The 24,299-nt window shown below is 34.5% G+C and overlaps 1 protein-coding gene across 2 annotated transcripts in view; it reads left to right on the forward strand.

The window, feature by feature from the left end:
• The first annotated feature begins 94 nt into the window (after window positions 1-94).
• Window positions 95-24,299, forward strand: part of LOC137922031 (endonuclease/exonuclease/phosphatase family domain-containing protein 1-like) — a 43,215-nt gene continuing 19,010 nt past the window's right edge. The window contains exons 1-5 of one of the 2 annotated variants that reach the window (XM_068764869.1): window positions 95-105; window positions 250-609; window positions 715-1,399; window positions 2,936-3,085; window positions 17,491-17,651. In XM_068764869.1, the coding sequence (XP_068620970.1) occupies window positions 336-609; window positions 715-1,399; window positions 2,936-3,085; window positions 17,491-17,651 (1,270 nt within the window). In that variant the 5' untranslated portion in view covers window positions 95-105; window positions 250-335. Of the gene's footprint in view, window positions 610-714; window positions 1,400-2,935; window positions 3,086-17,490; window positions 17,652-24,299 lie in introns of both variants that reach the window. The other variant, XM_068764868.1, reaches the window with a different exon arrangement.

A 24,299-nucleotide genomic window follows, 5' to 3' on the forward strand; every position in this document is an offset into this window, starting at 1 on the left:
ATATTTTAAATTTATTTGCGTTGGGCAACTTTAAATCGTTGTCAAGTTAATGATATTAAATGTCATTGGTCATCGTCAGTCAATCGAGTGATTTGACGGGTGATGGTAGAAATGTTACGATTATATTTAAAATATGATGAAATATTCGTACGCGAAATTAGTGATAACATTAATTAATTAATAGTGATAAGCTTCATACAAGTTTTTTGATTTTAAAGTTAGTTTAGTGTTCCTTAATTCTGGTTTCAGGCATATTGAGTGTTTGATATTGTTTTTTTTTTTAACAAATTTCTTATAAGTTTGTGTTATGATAGTTTAAAGTGGCCAGCATCAATATGGGGCAAAGTCCGAGTTCAGTGAGGAGTAAATCAAGTAGAAGATCATTTCGCGGCTTTGTGAGGCGCGCGAAATCGAACAAATCCAGCTTGAGTCACACTTTCAACTTGCCTCCTTCCGAGGAGTATCCTGAGTTGATGAATGTGAACACGGCAACGGAAGAGCAGCTGATGACGTTGCCGGGTGTAAACAGACAGCTGGCGCGGGAAATCGTCCGCCATCGACAGATGATTGGCAGATTTAAGCGTGTTGACGACCTTGCACTAGTCTCAGGTGATTTTCTTTTTTTACATATCTTAATATAACATAATTTCACTTAACATAACCTTAAATATACCAATGTCATCTACAAATAATACATTAAATTAACGTTTTTAGGCATTGGAGCTGAGAAGCTTGAGTTACTGAGGCCAGAGATATGTACAAATATAAAAAGACAGTTGTCCCGAGCCAGTTCATGTACACACTCCTTAGATAGTGTAAGATTACCAAGTGAAAATAAATTATGCTCCATCAACTCCTCGAGTGTTTTTCAACTACAGTGTGTTCCGGGACTTAACCAGGAGATAGCTGCAAACATTGTTGACTACCGCAACAAAAAGGGACCTTTCAAATCTCTTGATGATTTGATCAAAGTGCGAGGAATGGACATAGTTAGGCTAAGTACAGTGAAACACCACTTAAGCCTAGAGCCAAGGAAGTGTGAGAGTGTTCAGCTTTTATCAAATGGTCACACATATCCTTGGAGAGATGACTTACCGAATGAACCAACTCTGAATGGAGTAAAAGAAGTATTGAGAACACCACACAGAAAAAGTTTGTCTATGCCAACTAAACTGCCAATTACTTTGCCAAATGGTTTTGCAACTGCTCCTGTCAATGATATCTTAGATTTATTGGCAGCATACTCTCACAGACCTGTTGTAGAAGAATTATTTACATATGAAAGGAATGGCATAAGGTGTTGCCGTCTTGCTTCTTGGAACCTTCATCAGCTTAGTATAGACAAGATTACAAATCCAGGAGTTAGGGAGGTAGTTTGTAGGACTATTTTAGAAAACAAGTAAGTCCCCTTTTATGTGTACTTCTTTTTGTTCACAATTGTTATAGAAAATATCAACACCGTTTATGAATAAGGCTATCCTACAGTCATCATCATATTACCAATAAGACATCCACTGCTGGGCCTAGACTTCTGTCATAGAATAACAATAAGAGCAGCATGAAGCATCTAGTATTTTGCAATAACCTGAACACGGTTGTCTTCTATACACCTTTTGTGTGTGCTCGCCAGTGCTTGCTGCTAGACCTTAAGGCTCCACCATATGTTCTGTGACCTGTAGGGTCTGTTCCATGTCACTTTAACTAGGATATGTTATTTACTTTAATAATTCTATGGATATCCTATATATCTATCTATGGGTCATTGCATGCCTATTAACATACTGTGTTGCTATATATAGTGATATATATTAATTTTATTATATATATTTTAAGTTTATAAAGCAATGATTTTTAAACATTATACCTTTCAAGTATTAGTTTATTAAAAATAAAACTTCATATTCCTATTTGCATTTACACTGTTTTTAATTAATTTAATTTGTTGTCTAATAAAGCCATTAGCTAAATAATACTTGTTAAAAAATCTCATTTGAATACAACATATCAACTGTTTCTTATCATTACATTTAGGTTGAATTTTTTGGATAAGATATGTGTAGATATACTATGTTAGGTCAAATGATATAGTAACAAGCAATAATTTTGCTAAGCTATGAACTATTATCTTTTACAAGTTGTAATTGATTTCTCATTATTCTTATGATAATAATATCGTAGACAATTAGTGTTACACTTATCAGAATATACTTCTTTGTTGCATATTTGTTATTAATTAATATGTAATAAATTAAGTATTATAATTTTTCCCTGAAGTAAAGCTCAGGCTAAAAATTATGACTAAAATTTATAATATATGACTTGAGTGTACAGTTTTGGAGTATATAAAACAATCTTGAAATAGCAACTTATTATGCTGTAATTTAGCAATTGTGAACGACAAAATAACCATGCTAATTTCATAGAGTTACAAATTTTTAAGATAGCACACCATGGTGTGACTTGTACGAATTAAAATAAAACTTTATTTGTTAGCAAGTAATATATCTATTAGTGTATTGCATATTATTGTATATATTTAACATACAATCCCTTTTATCATTTGACATCTGTCCGCTCTATATTTACTTAGACTTATTTTGAGGGGAAATAATAAAATAAATATATGAGTGATTAAAGTCCCCTCAATAATTTTATTTGAAAATAAAGTTGTTTAAAATGTCCTATATTTTCATAAATGTAGGGATATGTCAGTGAAAACATCTAATTTAAACCAAGAACTTAAATTAAACAAAACAAATGTACATGCGTCATACGTCATAAATCTGACAGCTCCTCTGACATCCCCTGTTAGTGTCAACCATTATATCTGTCTATCCTAATGCTGTTTGATAACCATTTATCTTCCTCATAAATATTTTATTTCACTAATTTTTTTAAAAATAATTCATATAATTACTCATGACATTTTTGTCAGGTTATCAATAATAGCCATACAGGATATCTTGGATCCCGCTGCCATGAAGATAATATGTGACGAGTTGAACTGCCCAGCGCTCAGGCGGGTGCGTGAATGGCGGTGTAACAGTCACAAGTGGGACTATTGCTGCTACGAGAGCACAGATGGGTGAGTGAATGTGCAGCTTTAATTTTTTTTTATTTATTTTATTTAGATACATTTTTATATAATATAGCATATATTTAATTATGTTTATCTATTGTAAGCCCATACAACTATGGTGATATTTTAAAAGAGTTTAATTAATTAATAATTAGTACTAAATTCATTTTTAACAAGACAATTGGAGATTAATTTTAAATATAAAGGTTGATTGCTCAAAGTGTAAAAGTTTTAATAGGTTGTATGGACACCAGTATAATGCGATACCTCTGAAATTTTATTGGAATGCAAACCGCCAATAGTTTCTTGCAGTAAAGTCTGCAGGAACAGATAATAAACAATAATTAACTTTATTATTCAGTAATTTATTATTTCTGAAATATACATAGGACTCTTTAAAGCTTTTATATGTATAACCAATAATACTGTATGCAAGTCGTCCCATAAATCAGCGTCGGTATTAAATCTGGTGATTAGGTAAGTGTTGGCTGATGTTTAAAAAAATATTCACACACCTTTGCTATAAATCTATATAATCTGTGAGGTGATGTATACAGCCGTCTCTGTCTACACCGTTTCGAGTAAATAATGCGGCATACAAATTGCTGTTATTAAGTGAATAATATGATGTTTTTTTTTGTAATTGATTAGTGCGCAGTGTAGTTTACATCGACTTTTTGTTCATTTTGTATCATATTTCAGTATTTTTTTTAAAGGCGACGACAAATCGATAAATGCGTTTAATGTTAACCTCTCGCATATATGGTTAAATCCTCGCAATAATGGTTTGCTCGGAATCCCAGGCTTGTGTCCAAGTTTCCAATTGGCAATTCCAATGCTAAAAGTGAATCAGTTGTGGCGGAGGAACGCTCTTAGGTTTTTAAATGTCGTAGTACCCATTTTTTTGGTAATGTTAAGTTATAACAACATGTGAGTTTTATGTGGGAGGTCCAAGAGAACTCCATAACTGTAGAACAAGAGCCGTAGCTCACTTAGGTACACAAATCAAAACGCTAAACGTTGAGTGACAGCCCAAACCGAAGGTCCCTCTCGAGGTTCCTCATGACTTGTCACTGAGTCGTTTCAGCCCGTTATCTCCCACTGCAAGGTATTGACCTCCCATAAGACATCTATGGTAAATTTACCATAATCGTCACGCTTAGCAGGCGGGAGGGCAATCGCAGTGTTATAGTAAGCAGAAGACGCTGCTGCTCATCTTCTGGAAACTCGTTTGTGAGCATTGGCAATCCTATGTAATTAATGTATAAAATGTGAATTACATAAGAGTATATCTCTTCACTTGGGTGTCGAACCAGCGACCTATGATCACAAGTCTATCGTCTACCGCAGGGTTACCACTGCCACTTCTTTATTTTATTATTCTTATATACATAGACAAGGATATCATATATTTATGGCCGTCGAAAGACGCTGGATGCAGACCACTTTCATCTGGTCTTAATGGAAATATGCGGTAGAGGCCTATGGTCGCCTATTGCGATTACTGGTTCTCTTGGATATGGTTCTCTCTTTTGTTTTCTCTTCTCTTTTCTTAAGAGCTTGATACAGGTTGCTTCTAGCCGTTCATTAGGGAAGCCTAAGTCTGGCTGTGGATGTCATGGCTAGAATGGTGATGATGAGGTTATCCTCTCTCTTATTTTTACATCAAGAAACTTTTCTCTTAGTGTCTTTGACTCTTTTACGAGATTGATTGTTCTTCCAAGTTGGTAGGTGGTAGTCTATAAGATGGACGCTCTATAATAGTATTTTCCAACCTTTTTTGTGCTACCATAACTTTGCTTACCTAAAATTCTTACGCCCGCCCCTATGTAATTTACATAATTTTTATATTAAAGCGAAAGAGATACACTCGTGGCGAGTACACTTTTGAATTGCCCCCTTTAACAATCAATTTGCTCCCCTATGGGGCGTGGGGACGTTGGAGACTGCTTTATAAAGTGACTGGACATGTGAACATCGACTTGTCACTTATTACGCATTTAACTTTTAGGTTATTCGAGTGGACTGAACCTTGGTTCTAACGCTTACTACAAACAGGTTATATGATCTTAATAAGAATTATCGGTGTTAAGTTTGTGTGTAACGGTTTTTATTTGTATCTTAGTGCATAACACTGGTCATTTATACTGAGAAATATAAATTGATATTAACCCTTTCCTTACCGCAGTCCGTTCCGCCGAAGTGTCGCTATTGAATCGGGCATGTATGCGTTTTTTATTATATATTTTTTACTTTTTTTATTTTATTTTCCAAATATGCACTTCTCTTCCAGAGAATTGTTTTTTAACTGAAGGTAAAGTCAGTAACAAAATTAATTGCAACTATAGAAGAATCAATTCAATAACAATGTGATGTAAGGAACGGCAATTGAATGCCGTATAACTCCAGCGCTGGTACACACGGGTCGTCCAGTGGACGCCGCTAACTCCGGCGCTGGTAACGAAAGGGTTAAGCATATGTAGGCCATAACGACATTGGCACATTTCCCTTTGTTACATCTGACATAAATAACATATCGTGCGAGACTATATTTTCACACTATACCGCTCCTTTGTCTGTATGTTCATACCGTAGATTTTACGTACATCTTTACAGCTTTACAGATATAGCCGGTGAAAAATTTGAAATCTTTACAAAACTTTTCATTAAAATTATTTTGTACGCTGACGTGATGTTCCTGTGGCTGTGATACTGTTGCGTATGATGCATCTTGCATTGCCATCTAGACTCTGTAACAAGCCTACGAATAATCAATCACAATTACTTAGACCATGATTGCACAGACTTACTAAGACTAAGGGCCACTCGGGCAAATCATGAACTGATGGCGGGCCGGCCGCCAGAAGTATAGGTAAATATTTTTTTTTGATTTTATTCTGGAATAGAATTCAATATTTTTCGAATGTACATGAGTATTATTTTTGCTGTTGGCGGGCCATCAGTATTCGACCGGCGGGCCGCGGTCTGTGCATCCATGACTTAGACACACTCTTGGAGGCCCATAGAAAAGCATAGTCCCCTCATATATGCGCCAGGTTTAGCAAGCAGTACGCATAGGACGCTACTGTTCATTCTAAGGAAACTTGTTTTTTTTTTAAACTTTAATATCTTCCGCTATTAGAGACTTCTCGTCACCCCTGTGTTGGGAGAGACAGGGTCTTTGTTACAGTTTAAAATTTTGTTTTTAGAAATTTGTTACTTTATTTACTTCTTCAATATCACATATGTTTCGCTCTTTTCGTCTATGTAACATCACTGTTTCTTTATATATTTATATACTTTCATCATTATCTTCTCCTTCCATACATCACCTCTCACTCTCTTCAACACAATTTACTCATCACTGTTACAGCTTTCCCTTATTCTAATCTCTTTCGTATCTACAAACATGTTTGTGAATGGTGGCAATCCTATATAATTAATGCAAATAGTATGTTATAAGATCGTTAGTTTCAGTCCTATATTTATATAAACTTACATATATATATGTGTGTATATATATAGAAGGCCATACGTATTAAACAAAGTATTTAAGGCATTGTCACATACGTCATCACGAACTACGCTTCTCGTGTTTAGATAACGCATAGCTGATAGATAACGACACATTGCATTTTCTTCACAAATGACGTGATTTTAATAATCCCGTTATACAATTTTTAGTTGAAAAGTTTAAGTTAGTCCGTTTAAAATAAAAAAATGTCATTATTCTAGACGTTACGCTAGCTTTATAAATATCGCGTTAAATATCTGTCAACACGTATTTTCCATTTGGCTTAAAGAGAAGGCTCGATGAACCTTGATATTTACAATCGGGTTTATGTTTAAGGATTTGACCAAAATGTAAAAAAAATTCGTCTCATTATTAACGAAGTAAAAATATTCTTTTTGTTTATATTTCTTAAGAATTCATGTCATTAAGAGTAATAGATCGTTGTTATTAGAGTATAGAAGAAATAGTTGGAGGACACTAAGACTCTCAATGGATATGTATCTATACCTCGCCTTATCCTTATTGCATAGATTCGTGTTTCCATAGAGACGCAGTAATGTTTTCAATGCTCACTTGTTTCTGTCGTTGGCATGGTGCAGCATGAAGCCTAATGACAAGGGTCGAGCGGATTAGGTGGACCATCTGATGGGACTTCGACCTCTCGGACCTTTGTCTTCAACTTTGTCATCATCAGTTGTTCGTAGTCATGACCGTCCTCCCCGGATATGTGATTAAAAAACTATGGTGTATGCTATTTCAAGTACTCTTTCAGATCACGAAGAATAGATTATTTGGTGCGGACCACAGAACATACATTATCTTCCTTCAGTACATTTCTAAAGTATTTGATACTGTGATCCAAAAGTAAAGTGAATTAGTTTATAAAATGTAAATTCTTTATTTATTCTTTCAATTCAATTTTTTCCTCTTGAAAGGAATCGTCGTCCGATAAAAAGCATTTTTGCCAACGCTTATTCAATTCCTTGATAGATTCGGAGCAGCATTTTTTCCTGTATAGCGTTCAAGAACGTCGACTCTGTTTTTATCTTCTAGTGTCAAAATGGCGTCCCCGCATTGGCCTTTTGAGTTTGTTAAATAGCCAGAGTTCGGAACAGTTGCGGAACTATATGAGTAGACTTTTTGACGTTTTTTTTTCATTTTAAAAAATGAGCGGTTTTGGAACCAATTGAGAATTAAAATGCTGGACAAAAACACACGCAACTCGGAGATAATTAAATCTTTTTACAGACATACACTTGGCATATGTTATTGACAGTCCTACCAACATAGGAAAAAATATTTCGCTGCTTTCTTAATGCCCGGGAGTTTTAAATGAAAATTTTGATCACAGTAGTATACTATTTATTTAAGAGATATAGTTGTAAATGCAATTATCATAACGCAATAAAAACATAATGAACAAATTGAATAAAAGATCGGAGTCTTAAGTAACTTTGATGTCTATGTTGAATTTAGTCAAACAAAAAATTAAAAAGTTCGTCTTGCGTTTCATACGTACCGTTATTACAATACGTCAGAACATATAAAGACGTCGCGTCTCGTTCAATCAGCACGACTCGAGTCCAATTGACCTTCAGCTCGGCGACGATTGAGACCTCAGCCGGAGGGGAAAGGTTAAAATCAAAAGAACCAATTCAATGCAGTCCCCGTTGCAATATTAAATTGACTGCATTTGTGTAGTGAATTAAAAGTAGCTGGTCCAGAATGGAAGAGAATTTTAGAGGACTTCTTTCAGCGCTAACACTTCCGAAGTGGCAGTAATGACCCTCTCAGGCACATTTGAGTTGGAATGCTAAACGGGTTCTATCGAAGAACAGCCCAACTCTTCATATGTCCGGTAAAGCGATTTAAAATCTCGTCCCAATCAGGTGATATTTTATTATGTAACGACCTAAGCGGAGTTCGCCAGGAAGTCCTCTGGCTTCGCTTTCTTAAGAAAAGGAATTAGGCTAAGCACCCAAAGCACCCTGCCCCTTACATTTATAAATGCCACCTCGGCAGCAGTGTAAGTCAAGTAAAGATATTAGAGAATGCCTTTGAAGCTCAAGCTGTTGGAGAAAACTGTTCGTTTAATGATAAATAAGTGTCTAACGTATTGTGGGTATTAAATGTAGAATATAAAATGTAAATTTTTGTCGATAAATTCAATGCAAAAATTGAATCGCAGACACGTTGCGTTTGTATTGCATGTTTGAACAAGTCGCTGTGAGAGTAACTCGTCACAAACAGATCGTTTTAGTTTAGTATAAACTACCACTTTATTATAATAAATTTTATAATACAATAACCGGGCGATAAAAATTGCACATCGACCTTTGGAAAGAGACAGTCAGCTCGGATTTAGTCTGTCAAATAGGTAGTGTGGGACAGAGATAGTGCTCTACGAAGCCGAAATTAGCCGATTGTTTCTTTCCAAAGGTCGATGTGCAATATTTATCGCCGGGTATTGTAATATATTTATGGGAGAAAGTCGATTAAATAAATTAAATTTTTGAAATGCTAGGCGGGTCGCAAAAACATGTTTAAAAGGCCACAAGCGATCTGCGAGCCGTAGTTTGCTTATTCTTGCTGTATATGATATATACAAGTTAAATAGATGCTATTAAAAATAGTCATAACATAGATATGTATGTCACTCTAGTTGGTTCAGTATTTGGAACATATCCATATTATATAAGTTATTTCGTGACTAAGGTAATATAGCATATCGCGCAATACCATCTGTCACGTAAAACACAAGAAAATAATTTTTATTATGATTCGAAATTTTGTTGTCTACGTGTGTACTAGCTTTAAAGGGGTGAATGTGTATATATTGTAAGCAAAAACCTATAAAGCTCTAACACTTTATTTTTAATCACCTGTATATAGTGATCACTCTAAAATATTATTTTTATATTTATTTTTCTCTTTAAATACGACAGGCCAATAACTTATGGCAGTATAAAGTCAGGAGGGATATATAGTGAACAATAATTAATTTTGTAATATGTAGTTATCCAAATTTAAGGTTATTTATTTTTGACTTACTAAAATTAGAGAAAATAGATTTACTGTTGATTTTTGGATTGGAAGTACCATGGATTAATTGACAGAAAATGAATTATACAGTTACTCATCATCCTGTATGTAATCATCCCTGTGTGTATGTAAAAAAATCAAATTTTGCTTACAAAATAGGGTGTATAAATAAGATTACAATGTAGTGGAATATATTTCCAACGATTTATAATATTGTATTTTTATAAATGTTACCGGGTGTAAATAGTGATAAATTCGAAAAAGAAAATTTGTTTAATGGAATCAAGCGTTACGTTGTTAACTGTAACACATGCATCCGGAATTCCGGAACATTAAATTTTAATTCCGGTAGATAGAAGTTATTATTGGTAATTACTATTTTTTTTATCGGTTGGCTTAAAAATTAACACATAAAATCAATTCTCAGGACTTCATGTTAATACGTTCAAAAAAAATAGCGTCAATTTGTACTTTTATAAAGAAAACATATTCAATGGATTTTATGCATGTCCGTAAATATTACCTCGATATAGAGGTTTTAAAATATCAGAAGAACAAAAAGAAATATGGAACATTAAGTAAAGGTGAAGATGCAAATTAGTTTTAAGAAAACGTATTTAATCTAAACTTTTACATAATTATTTACCTATATAATAGAAATTTTTTTTTCTCTAAAATCTATTTTTGTCAATTTTAATTGTAGTTATTAATGTTCGAAATGATTATTCATAGCCAAATCATTCAAAGTCCATACGATGCAAGTACTAATTGACTTCTCATCTGTCGATATGATGGTCGATGGCAATTATTTATTGATTTTAACAACATTGGGTGCTATGTATGTTTATTTATGAAATAGCTTTTATATCTTTTTACACAAGTGCAGTGGTAGCTCAACGGTAAAGGACCTAGATCTGCTAGGTCGCGGATTCGATTGCCGATCCTTATGTAATTTATACTTTGTACATTAATTAGTTATATAGGAGTGCCACTGCTCACAAACAAGTTTCGAGAGGATAGATAGCAGCGCCCTCTGCGTAATAATACCACATTGCGATCGCTTACCTGCCAAAACGTGGTAATAATAGTGTATCCTTCCATAGATATCTTTGAGGGCCAAGGTCCTGCAGTGGGCGTATCGACGCCCACTGCAAGACTCCTAGGCAGCCTATAGAGGCTATAACGTATGCCTAGGAGTCTATAGGCTCTTAGGCAGCCTATAGAGGCTATAACGACAACTCCGGAAGTCAATTTAATGTAATAAATGTAAAGATGTTCATTAAACGAATTTTTAAGTGATAATAAAGTTTAGGAATGACTTGCTATATTACTGTTGTATAAAGGATATTGTAAATGTGACCACAAAAAAAAAACTGGTCAGAGTTTGTGGGCTGTTTTTCGGCCTTGCAGTGGGTGCATATGGGCGGAAACGACGACGATTTTTAGACAATCATCACATGATCAGATGAGTTCAGACAAAGGTCGTTTGAAGGTTACGCAAGACTGCTTTGAAACTGCAGAAAATTTCTTTCCAGATAATTTATTTATACTTATGATAACGTCATTAGAATATGAAAGTGTACCAACAATAACGCGTCGGGTTGACTGATAGCTGTTATCTAGAAGGTGATGCGGTTGATAACTGCATTGCGTATATATATTAGCTTAGGTTTTTTTAGTTAAATAATTTACATAAAGCTATTACTAATTACAAAAGATCGACTTTCAAATCCGCTAACTTTAAATCACATTTTTTCGCTTTTTGCTAGCCGAGGTTCCCTTTCATGAATCTTTTCCAGATTATTCCATGGTGTGTTTGTTCTGGCGATTTAAGAGATTGGTAACATCTCAACTCTAGTAATAATAGGCCGAGCATATGCTCCTGAGGTGGCCTTCAAACTTTGCTACCAGAAACGAGGTTTGGACTACGCGCCATCTGTTCCCAGCTCTTTCAAACCCGCGGGATCAGTTCAAAAAAAATTTAAATATATTTATTCAAGTAGGCATTATATGCTCTTTTGAATCGTATATAACTTTAACTTTATAAGTAGTAAGTCAACACCGGCTCCGTACCATGATCTGCTGAGAAAAACCAGACAAAACTCAAGAACTGTTCTTTTAAACGAAATTAAACAATATTTGAAGTGTATATTACAATGTCAATCATGTAAATGAGTCAACAAACCAAGTTTCAGATATTCCGAACAACTAAAAACTCTTGAATGGTATAAAAAGATTCATCTAATATTCTGTTTCTGATTTTAGACTTATATCTAAGAAACGGAAAGTCTATGATATCATAAGGTTAGCACTAAAAATAAAAATAAACTTGTTATGCCTTTCGCAAGGCTTAAAATTAAAAATAATTGTGAATATTTTGAAGGCAATGGTGGATTACAATATACATTATATTGTACATATTATTGACTCTGTGTTTGGTTAACATAGCTCCTGAAGATGCCCCGTGGAGGGGTGAAACACGTGTTGAGTAATTTGGCGGTGGCGGTTGTGTGATTCGCATTGTTTGCCGCATACGCATTTATCAGCGGGCTGGCGGGCGGTGCATTTTATTGCATGACTACCACTGCATGTGCGGAAGTGGCTAAATATTGGTCCTTTTCTTACTTAGGATGGACTTCCGCGAGGTAACGCCTGATTCCATTAAATATTACAAAATAAAGGCAATGTCTCTAAATTATCTATATCTATCTTCTATATACATAAAAATGAACGTTTATCTTTATGTCCTTTATAGGAACGTAAACTATGCATTAGATCATGTGATGATCTTTAGAAAAGTTTTTGTGCATCAGTCCAAAAGGTTTATGATTTGTTATGACCAATTTTCGGCAGATGGCGCCATTGTTATTTTGTTGATTTGACACCTACACATGACACGGCGGCCGCTTCCGCCTAACCCATGTTCAAGCGAGGGCGGTCCGGAGAGGACCATGTCTCTCCCGACCGCCGAGGAGTCCTCGCTTCGTGCTACACACTCTAAACCCTACTCACTACACTATACACCTACACGGTTATAGTTCTCCGCGTGTAGACGTCTTCGTCGTAACTGAGGTACGATCCCCAGCGTAAAATTTTTAGTCCGTGGATCTCTGTTTCCATAGGCTCAATTTCGATGAAGCTGTACAAAGCCTGGACCGGCTAGCAGCACAACTTCAAAAACATCAAATATGTTGATTTGAATTCAAACGAAAACAGCGAACGAATAATGACGTTTTCATTTGTGCGTGATATAAGAATTTATGTAAATTGTAAAATTATCTCCTACTTATGAAAAACGAAATGAACTATTTTTTTATATATTCCACGCGGACCAAGTCACGGGGCACAGCTAGTTATATAATAAATTTAAGAATCTTATTTGAATTAAATCTTGTACAAAATCAATATATAATAGTGTGCAGGAGTGTTTAATAAAGCTTGGTAATTAATTGCTGACCCTAATTAAGTGACCACAGAAAACCGTCAGAATGTGTGGTGTGTTTGGAGCGTTCTTCGTTTTAAGTTGAAAGATTCTATTATGAGGTGCTCAAATTGATTCTGGTTTGTATCAAATTCAGCTCCCCTCTCATTCTCCTCACGACCTACTGTCAATTGTATTGTCAATGCAAATGATTCTTAATGAATGAATTTCACCATATAATTTTAATAAGTAGTAATCCTAATTCTGATAGCGCTATTTCTTACTATGTCATTGTACACTGTCATTGTACTGATTTATCATAAAATTTCCCTCTTAGAGTGTTAAACTATAAAATAATAAAAAGAAACTTTGCAATGATCTTTAAATGTCATTCTGTAAGACAATAATCATTATTTTAACACGCCCAAGACTACATTGGCCTATTGACATTTCATTTAAACAAATTTATACAATCGTCTCCTGAAAAAATAAAATTAAAAATCTGTTCCAAAAAGTTCCATTTTATTATTTTATAAATTTTTAAGAACCATCTAAGAGGAAAATTTTATTATAAATCAATACATTGACTGAAACGCGTCAGTCCTTTCAAAAACAACAATAAAGAAATGTAGTTTCTTTATATCTGTAAGCAATCGCTCTGTATGTATGTTTTCAAGAACTGTTATCACGTTACCTTTAAAGATTTCTCTAGTGACGTAATTAACCGAGCCGATTCGAACTCAACCGCGTGAATTAATTCCGCGAAGACCTGTTTCGTAATGAAGGTGGATTATTCTCGGAGCTTTTAAATTTACAGATTTACTTTAGAGAATCGTTATCGGGAATTGGGTCGGATGTTTATGCGCTATGCGGCCCGTGAAAAAATTCCAGAACGTTCGTAGTCCGTAGCGCGATCGTCTAGCGCAGGGGTGATCAACCTTTTCATATTAGGGGTCGCTGACATGATAACCGTAGTTTTGCAGGCTGAAAAAGATTATTAAAAATCTGTAACCATTGATGCAAGTATAGCACATCGGCCTTTGGAAAGAGGCAATCGGTTAATTTCGGCTTCGTAGAGCACTATCTCTGTCCCACACTACCTATGTGACGTTTTGTCAGTCGTATTTCGTGCGACAGTTCTTCGTACTGTAGTTGTACTTATTGTCATCTCATTTTTTAAACATATTTTGTTTTTCTTTTGGGCCTATTTCCTCAGAACAATCTTTATTTTTCTATTCTTTATACGTGAAGTTCTAATTGGATTAAAATTAAATATCATCGGGTAGACCTAACAGAAAAGTCAGATTCTCCGCATGCGACCCGCGAACCGAAGGTTGATTACTTCTGATCTAACGCACCTTGATAATGTCGCTTTGTTATATTTAATTGCATATGCTGTAATTTTTTTTAAAAATTTTAATGGTTAGGAGTAGTTGTATTGCCAGGTGTTATTAGCTAAATACCTATATGAACGGTGGTCAAAAATAGAGCTATTTTTAAAATTGGAACATGAACGTCTTTTAAATATAATTGTATTAATTCGTTTCGGGCAAAAATAAAATGATGACGGACGATAATTTACAGTGACCACTTGTTTACGTCATGAGAGAGATGAGAAGTAAGAAGTTCAGAAACGCTCAATATGGCAGACACTAAGTAAGAAAAGGACCAATATTTAGCCAAACACAGAACACTACGGCACTTATAGGTGTAACATAACTCCTGAAGATGCCCCGTGGAGGGGTGAAACACGTGTTGAGTGATTTGACGGTGGCAGTTGTGTAATTCGCATTGTTTGCCAAAAACGCATTTATCAGCGGGCTGGCAGGCGGTGCACTTTATTGCACGACTACCACTGCATGTGTGGAAGTGGCTAAATATTGGTCCTTTTCTTACTTAGGATGGACTTCCGCGAGGTAACGCCTGATTCCATTAAATGACAGACACTATAATCGGGTCGATCTCTCCTATATTGGCATCCGTGAACTTAACTTCCTACTTACCCAACTTACTATGATTGTCCCAAATGTGCTTCGATCTGAGAAGAGTCGTTTATTTTAAAAGTTTTTGTTTAATAAACTTTAAATTTATTACTTAATATTTCGATTTTTAGTCGTAATAATATATCAAAAACAAACAAGAATTTATTTAATCTACACTGATTTCTCAGACGTGACAGATAGATCTAAATCAGTTTGTGTATGCATTGTTATATATTTAAAATCATAATAATGATTTTAATACATTAAAATCCCGTGGTCTTGGACCAAATAGATATTACATTAGATAAGACGATAACACATTACGATAATCCATTGTAGTTCTTAATTGTTTATGTGGCAACAATACTGTTGAAGATATATCGCGGCAGTCTAAGGGATTTCATTTCCCCTCATTTAATAACAACACCGAGGTTTCTCTCTGAGAATTTGAGGTTTTTATTAATTTGTGTAGTTCGTAGAGTTAAGAGGAGAAGGCGCCGCCCTTCAATAAATATTAGTGCATCCTTAAACTATTGTTAATTTAGACAAGAAATTCAAAACGTCGTATATGATTATAAAACAATTGCAAATGCTATGGCAACTTAAATATCCCCTTAAAATAATTTTATATAAAATATGTGTTATTGTTCTTGCCACCATCTTTAACATACTTACAGAAATTCTTCTATTTTTATTTATATTAATAAAAACCTTGTTCTGTAATTAAATTTATAAATTATAAAATTAATAAATAAACATTATTTTTATATATTTGTTAGGTCAAAAAATAGTTGGCGCTGTTCATGAATTTTTAATTTAGTATTACACTCTTTATATTAAAAACGTTGACACCCTCTGGTTTCGAATACTCCTGCGCATTGTGCCAATCGTGTTCTTATAAAATTAAATTGGACTGTTTATTTTATAAACTTATGTTGTATGTTGCTTACTTTGATTTTAATAAAACGCACATAATTCGATCTTTATCTAATTTTTTTCCGTGATATTAGGTTTAACGAGAAAAAAATAATTGTTAATTATTTGTAAATAAAGCGTAATATAAGAATGTGTATACAATGAGTTTTCAAAAGCTCTCTGACCAATGTGTGTTTCCAATGATGAGATATGGATCCGAGAAGTGGTCGCTTACGATATGTCTCTTAATATGGCTCAAGCTCACTTAGTTCATCTAGAGCAGTGTTCCCCAAACTTTTTTGTGTCGTAGATCCCTTGCCATATTTTTCCGTGTTGGGTAGACCCCCTACTTACCTGATATTGATTTCTTGTAAATTTCTAACTGTAGTGGAGTTTAGTGTTAAAAACTTAAAACACATGTTAATTTATACATTTATTAATTGAATTTAAATTAAAATTACTCAAAATAAAATTTCTTATCTGTTATGTAAAATATACGTAACATTAAATAAACAAATTTTTTACTTCATAGGTATTTTTATATGTAATGTAAATGTTTTGATATTATAAGATAGTATGATGTAAGTAAAAAGGTACTATCAGTGTATGTGTTGAGATCCACTATCGTGGACCCCCATTTTCATTTCATGGACCACAAAATTTTTTTTCGCTCACGTAGACCCCTTGCAGGTTGTCATAGACCCCTAGGGGTCGATATAGACCGCTATGGGAATCACTGATCTAGGGAGCAATGATTAAGGCTATGTTCGGATTGCTGCGTGATCGTATCAGAAATGAGATCTACAGACGAACCAAGCTAACTCTCGTAGCTCGAAGAATTGCTCATTAGAAGTAACAATGGGCGTGACATATCGCTCGTACCACCGATGGCTAATGGGGCCGGTAGATGCGTCGTGGGTATACCCCCCAGGTGGAATGACGACATAGTTATGGCCGCGGGAAGTCACTAGATGCGAGCAACGCAGAACCGGTCAACGTGGTGATCTTTTGAGAGGTATAAGCCTTGCAGTGAGGGTTCATGGTCAAGGAGATGAACTATAAAAAAGAACAACAGTTTGTTGGGTTCTCAAGAATTTATCGGCTGAAGTGACAGTGGGTGGGGCACAGCGCGTAGAACACAATAAACATGGTCGTCGGAAGACACTGAATGTAGACACCTTTCAACCGGGTCTTATTGGAAATCTATGGGGAAGGCCTATAACCAGAAATGGATGTATTACGGCTGAAATAAGGATGAAAACCTTATTACTCTAGTATCGTAATATTATTTTATATGTAGAAAAAACAGTACTATTCACTGTAATTGCCTGTAACGTGTCGTGTTTTGTATGCGATGTTGCCTACATAACGATTTTAAACTAGTACACGTATTGTTTATACATATATATATATATCTACGGTTCTTTGTTTTATACCATCGCTCTTGTAATCACCGGACTTACGTCATTGTGGAACTGAGACTAAGACGTATTAGAGTTGAAATGATGTTGATAAATAAACATATGTATTTTTGCAGCCCCACATTGGGATTCATCTACGAATCGTCGCACAAGGGTGTGACGGTGGAAGACGTTGGCGTGGACCAGCTGCACTTGCTGTCGGAGGCACCAGACGCGCGGCGATTGGGCGAAGAGCTGACAGCTTTACGCAGCGACAAATGTCTCGTCTCTCCTCAAGGTAGGCTCTAATATTTGTATTAAATCAGTTCCATATCGCATAGTTTCGTCAGTGCTACTATCTTAAAACTATAGTTAAAAAGTCGACTAGAAATAAACTGATATATTTATAGATAATAAGGAAACGAAACAATACTAATTAAACTAATTGGACAGAAAATGACAGGAATACACATTGTTTCCTTGTGATATCTCATATCCAAAACTGACACTATCTCAGCAGAATGGCTTCTTTTGTAACACAGATAGCCATATTGCGGAAACAAGAAAAAATATATAAAACTATAGCAAATATATGTAAAAGGCAAAAATAAACAAACAAAAATATAAGAAAATGTAAATGTAGGATCCTGCACAGAAGGCGACGTACGAAAGGAAAGTTAAGAAAAAAAAAGAGAAATGAATCGAAGATATTAAGAAAGATGAGAGAGAAGCATGACTAATAATATTCAGTGAAAAATTATGAATTGTTTAAATAGTCCCTGCTTTACCATGGTAGGTGGTCCTCAAAAATGGGGCCATAAAATAAAAAAGCCCGTAGATGAATGTAAAGGAACGATAGATAATGTATAGTGAATAAAAGAGAACGAATGAATTTATTTCGTGATAAAAAATAATTAGTCTAAAACATATCCCTGCTCACACATGGCAGGGGGAGTTCCAGAGGCTCTAAAAACAGGGCCATTCAAAATAGGTCTGTAGGTATCGTCCAGAATTTGTATGCAAAACGACAACTACATGAAAAAGACTACTTTCCTACTCCTGTACTACTACTCCTACTAACATGTACCAACCTTATAAAACTACGCGGGCTAATTCTATTGCATCACGTGTAGGGTAAGACCAAATTCTGGCGGCACACGTCAGGTCTCATGGCAATCTTTAATTTTGTGGGCGACCTAATAATCGTCAACGATGTGTAGAACTATATATATATATATATATATATATATATAAATATATAATATGCTTAGTTACTCTAGTCTCTTAACTAAATTGAAGGAAACTTATTATTTTCTTTTAATCATTGGTGTCTTGTTTGTTTACCAAAACAGACAATGACCAGTTTTTAAAATTACGTTTCGTGCGACCACTTTCTCTTCCCTACTGCCTTCTTTAGGTTGTACGCCAGTATCGATATCGATCGCATCTTAACCCTCAACCATTGTAATTATCTACATATATATATATATAAAAATCGAAATGTTTGTGTATATCTTTCTGTATTTGATATATTCAGAAACCATGCATCTAATCGCTGTGAAAATTTGTGACAATTATTAGGTTAATGTACGAGGTTTTTTTAAAAAAAATTTGAAGACGATTATTTAAAACAGTCAGTTTGACAAGCCACATCAGGACTATGCATTTTTTTAAATATGGTCGCTCCAAGTCGTCATAGATAACGAAGACTAAATTTGAAATTAAATTTCAGTTTATAATGAATGAAAGATGTAATATGAAAGGAGTGATCGCAATTTGAATTCGCCCGTTGTTTGATCAATACGAACCGAATCCATTGCGGAATAGTGACGTAGAAGTGCTGATACTTCTGCATCAACTTGATTGAAGTACAATTTAAGGACAAAGAAAATAAAGAATGATTCCATAAATCCTTGAGGAATACATATGACATCTTCTGGGGAGAACTGTAAAAGATATAAATATATCTTGTGTATATAATCATAAAATTTTGGACGAAATGTGTCCATCGAATGCATATTTAAGTTAAGTGGGGCAAAATTAATGTCATAATTTAAACCGGCAGCCATTTTGTTATGAATCTTAAAAAAAGAGTTGTGTTGTTAAGATAAAGTTTATTCGAAAGTGTAAGATTTATGACATTAATTGGAAGAAATAATATCGCTCCAGTGGCCACCTCCCGAGTTGATGTATAATTGCGCTCGTTTTACGACATTTTGAACTGTCGCTCACAAAACATCTGGCTCTAAATTGGCGATATCTTTTTTAATGTTAGCTTTAAAGGTTTGTAAGGTGCAGGCCCATTTGCAAAGGCGCTCGGCCAAATGCTTGGTTTCCAGCATATGGAGTAAGACGACAAGGAAAACTATAAAAATCATGCTGCGTTAAAACAACAGACTGAAAAGTGGTCAAATAAGCATTAACAATAATGTTATGTACTTTGGGTTCTGACTCGAAATGAAACACCACTGGTTCACAAGGAGTCCTTTATTCCCAAATCAGATGGTCACCCCACTTTAACATCAAAGTATACTTTCGCTTAGTCCAAGCTTTGTTTCCAAATCGCACAGGAAATCACTGTCCAAATATAACTTACCAAATGGTCACTTTATATCACTGATCGCAGATCTTAATCTTATAACTCGACAAACAACACTGAACTGTCGACATGGGGAGTACACCTATTTATACTACGGATAAGGTTCTAGTAAGTCGTGTTTTAGTTTTGTTTTAGGTCTGTTTGTGTTCTAGTGAGTCGAGATAGTACTCGGTTAGAATTTTCGAGACCCTTACACAAAAATTTATTAATAACTTTTAGGTCACGCGTGTTCACGGAACTTCTTGATCCTAGGGGTGTTTATTGTTTAGAGGGTTCTGTAACATGTGTTTAGTAACAATAGTTTCAGGTTCTTGAGGTGTGTATAGTTCATTCGCTTGTGGACAACTAATTCTTTTTATATCTATATCATAAATGTCAAAGGACAGTGGCGTCTGGCGCCATTTATAAAAATTAAGATACGTTCACATTATGACATTACTTTGCTGCTTCTGAATTAGAGGACGTGAACTTGACTGTCTACACACTTCTTCAAATTTGTTGTTGAAATTTTGCGCAATTAATATCTTAAATTTAATTCAATATAAATTAAGACATTATATGAGACATATTGGTTAAAACTTAAATTAACACATACATTGGTCATGTCGTGACGACATGTAATAAAATGCAGTAAAAATATAACAACTATAATCATGTGTCGTCTAAATAAATAAATAATGTAAAGTTCATAGTCATTCGTTTCAGCCGACCCCCGTTATTGGGGACCTTGTTGTAGGGCAAGGTTTGATATTCTTTAATGATTTTTTCACTTTCTTTTCCTTTTATTTTTGTACTCTTCTATCATTCTTCGTGTGATCTATCTTTCCTCTTCTGTCAATCTACAATTTTCTATCGTTCTTTTTCATACTTATTTCCGTTCATTTATTGCCTCACTTCCTTCACCTTGTTCCTCAAATATTACAGATCCGGGCTATATCACGTTTCTTTACCATTTTATATTCATTTAATTCTTATTAAATATGATATTACGAATTGGACGTCCACTGTTGAACATTTGCCTGACACAAAGCAGATGGCTACGTACATCCAGCGTCTTCCAACGACATTAACAGGCGACCTTACCCTGCGCCTGCGCGTCCGTGGTCACCACTCCGAAACTTTAAGTCCTTAGCGGCCATTAGTTCTATGGGCTACGTGGTTTGCCCACTGTTACTTCAACTCACCGCTGGGCTGTCAGTTAATTTAATCGGTCTATACGTCTCGTTGAGCGACTAAACGTTTCAGTATATATCTGTTACAATTCAAACTGTTGTGTCCTAAAAAAAAGTCATTGAGATTCTCACAATCGCAAACATCGAGACTTGGTTATGTTTTAGCGCGAATTAGTCTTTTTAGTAGTCTGGCATCTATAAATACACATCGCACCGCTTGCTCCGTAAGTGGGGTCGGTGCAGTGTTAAACTAATTATCCGATGTACTGAATCAAGGGCGTGCGTTTTGTATTGCTCTACTAAGACATTCGTCTGCATTTAAATCGCTGCCTCCAACGAATAAAATGATAATCATGGTCATTATCATATTCATCGTGTTTTTAAATATTTGCAAACTACGAATTCTAATACACGTTGTCAATTTTTTACATAATTTTCTGGCTCAAAATGGCGGAGACAGGCAAATCTATCTTTCTTTCTTTAAATAAACAAGGCAAATTACATACAATAATAAAAATGTAATTATAAACTTCACTCCTTGTCGGCATGCTAAGAATAGATACAATTATGTTCTTATAAATATTTTGACTGCTTTATGTTGCCAACTTTTGAAACATAACCAGTGTTAAGTTTTTGTCTCCTGAAAAGTAGCCTTTATATGTGCATGTTTGGTCAGCAGTGTCATAGCCTTCTGTGAAATTTGAAGAGCATACGTTGCCAATAAATTTTAATCTATGTTTTATTGTACTAAAATAAAATGGCACCTATTTTTAACATTGAAATACGGGTCGCTTGTACTAATTTAACATGCTTACTAAAAAGTATTTTTTTTTTAAATTAGAAGATAAATCCTCAGAAAAAAAAACTAGTTTTTTTTGGGGTTTTTAGACCATTATCTTATACATCATTTTTCAAAATTAGAATGTATGGATGTATAATGGTTTATTAAACATAAAATTCTTATTTGTAAAAAAAAAATATTTTATTTAAAAAGTTATCATGCATGATGCGAAACGAAACCTTAGTGCTCGAGAATATTAGCTTGGCCATTGTTTATTATCGCTCTGCGCGCATTCCATTACCCGTTTGGTTATGTAACAGTGGCGCGATGTTTATACGTGCGCCGTAAAGAATTTCGCCCGTTTGAGAAAATCGTACGAGCTGGGGTTCGCGGGGTGAACAGGAAACACGATCGAAACTTCAATAGGGTTGCTTCCCTGTATTAGAAATCTATTTGCATAATCACGGGGTTACATGAATTTGTTTTTCATTTCGTTTAAACTGTAAACATCTGAAACATCAGGACATATAAAATCTTGGTAAGAGATGGAAAAGGATGATATATCTCCTGCCGAGGAGCGAAAAAAAATCTTTAAACAAAAATCTTACTTCTTAGAGACTGATTACAGAAAAAAATCGTTTAGAATATTGTTTTACTTTTATGTATACATGCACACGGCATTTGATTTGGCACGTCAGTGATATTAACGGTTTGATCTCTGTATACGTACTTATATACGTGTATGTATTAATCATTTCAGTCGCATGACATCCAAAGCTGAACATACAAGTTCTTCGCCATAAATTTTCAATGTAACCTGTCTGAAGGGTGGACGTTCCTCGTTGCAATTGCCAGTCCGTCGTCTCACCTCCAGAATACCAGCGGCCATCTCTTCTGCGAGCTTTATACTGCCCACTGGCTACGTATATAGCATGTAAAAGGTTAATTATTTGAGACTATATATATTTTAAACGTGCGACATATGCTAGGTATGATATATGTACATTATGGGAGCTCTCAATTTTGTACAAATTACTATTGGTTTAGGCTCTGTATTTATGCTATGTAAAGTGGATAACAATATAAATATATAAACAAATATAAAAAATGTTTTTTACGATTATACTTTTTATCATAAGATGGTACGTAAGGCTTCTTGAAAAATGGTCGGCATGGTGGTATTAAAAACGTCCCACCATTTTTGTGGGTCATTTTTTGACCCAATATATTGAAATATCTGCGCATACTTTTTTATCCTTTTTATTTACAGTAGTTGGCAACACCATAACCAGTATTTTAATTGTTACAAATATATTCGATTGCGTTGGCAAGGTTTATCATTATTTTATAGGTTTATCAAGTGTTGAAATGAAAAAAAATTAAGGGTGTCACTTTTTTCCTGATTAGATGATAAGAATATGAAGCAAAAGTTTTTTTTATTATAAATTACTTCTATGTAAGTAACAAGAGTTTTTTTTTACAAGAAAATTAATTTAAGATAATTTTTATTTGGTAATGAAAGTGTGTGGGACTTTATCCCACCATGCAACTTAGAGAGCGATAAATAAAAACGCGTGTTTAATTATTATTTTCGTTTTATTATGAAAACTATTATTTTAATATTATATATAATTTTTTTACCTTTCTGATACAAGATGAACGATAATAACTTTGATTTTGAAGAAATTGTACAATTTGCAATTAAGTAAGGTTTATGTGCAAAGAGCTATATATGCAAAACCGTATGATGTTCATCGTTCTGAACATGGACCTCCTCTATATATTTTCGATAGAAACCTTTGGAAGCAGCCTGCATCCAGCGTCTTAACCTTAATAAGGTCATTGACCTACCTTGTGATTGACAAGACTTAAGTCTGAAGAGTAAAGATGGTAATTTGCTATAGTTAAGTGTACTAGATATAAACGGTGTTGGAATCGCTTTTATAACGTTGCCAGCCCTGTAGTCAACTTCGTGTACTACATTGCGTGCGCGGTCGACGTACGGCTTACAGATCGATTCACTGATACACGTTTTGTAGTTTTTTATACGAATTTAGTTTTGTTCTTTCATTTCTTTTGTTTCATATTGCACAGATACAATGAAAGAAATGATGAAAGACGTAAACAAAATTCGGATTTCTACATATTAAAATTAATTATTGTTTACTATCTGTATATGGAAAAAGTGAAATAATGTAATATATTTCAGAATGATCATTTAGTATAAATAAGTGTATAAGCATTAAGTGTAAATATATAAATCATTTGGTAACCCATACCAGAATATCAATGGTTTCAGGTAAAATAAGGTAATGATGATATAGCAAGGAAAATTATTTTCATAATTTGGAGTCTTGCTTCTTTTCAGTCGATGAACACCCAATGGGACGCATA

This window comes from Battus philenor, unplaced genomic scaffold, assembly GCF_028537555.1.
Source record: "Battus philenor isolate CCGP_79_NKW_IND1 unplaced genomic scaffold, ilBatPhil1.0.hap1 SCAF_2, whole genome shotgun sequence".
NCBI classification, from domain to species: Eukaryota; Metazoa; Arthropoda; class Insecta; order Lepidoptera; family Papilionidae; genus Battus; species Battus philenor.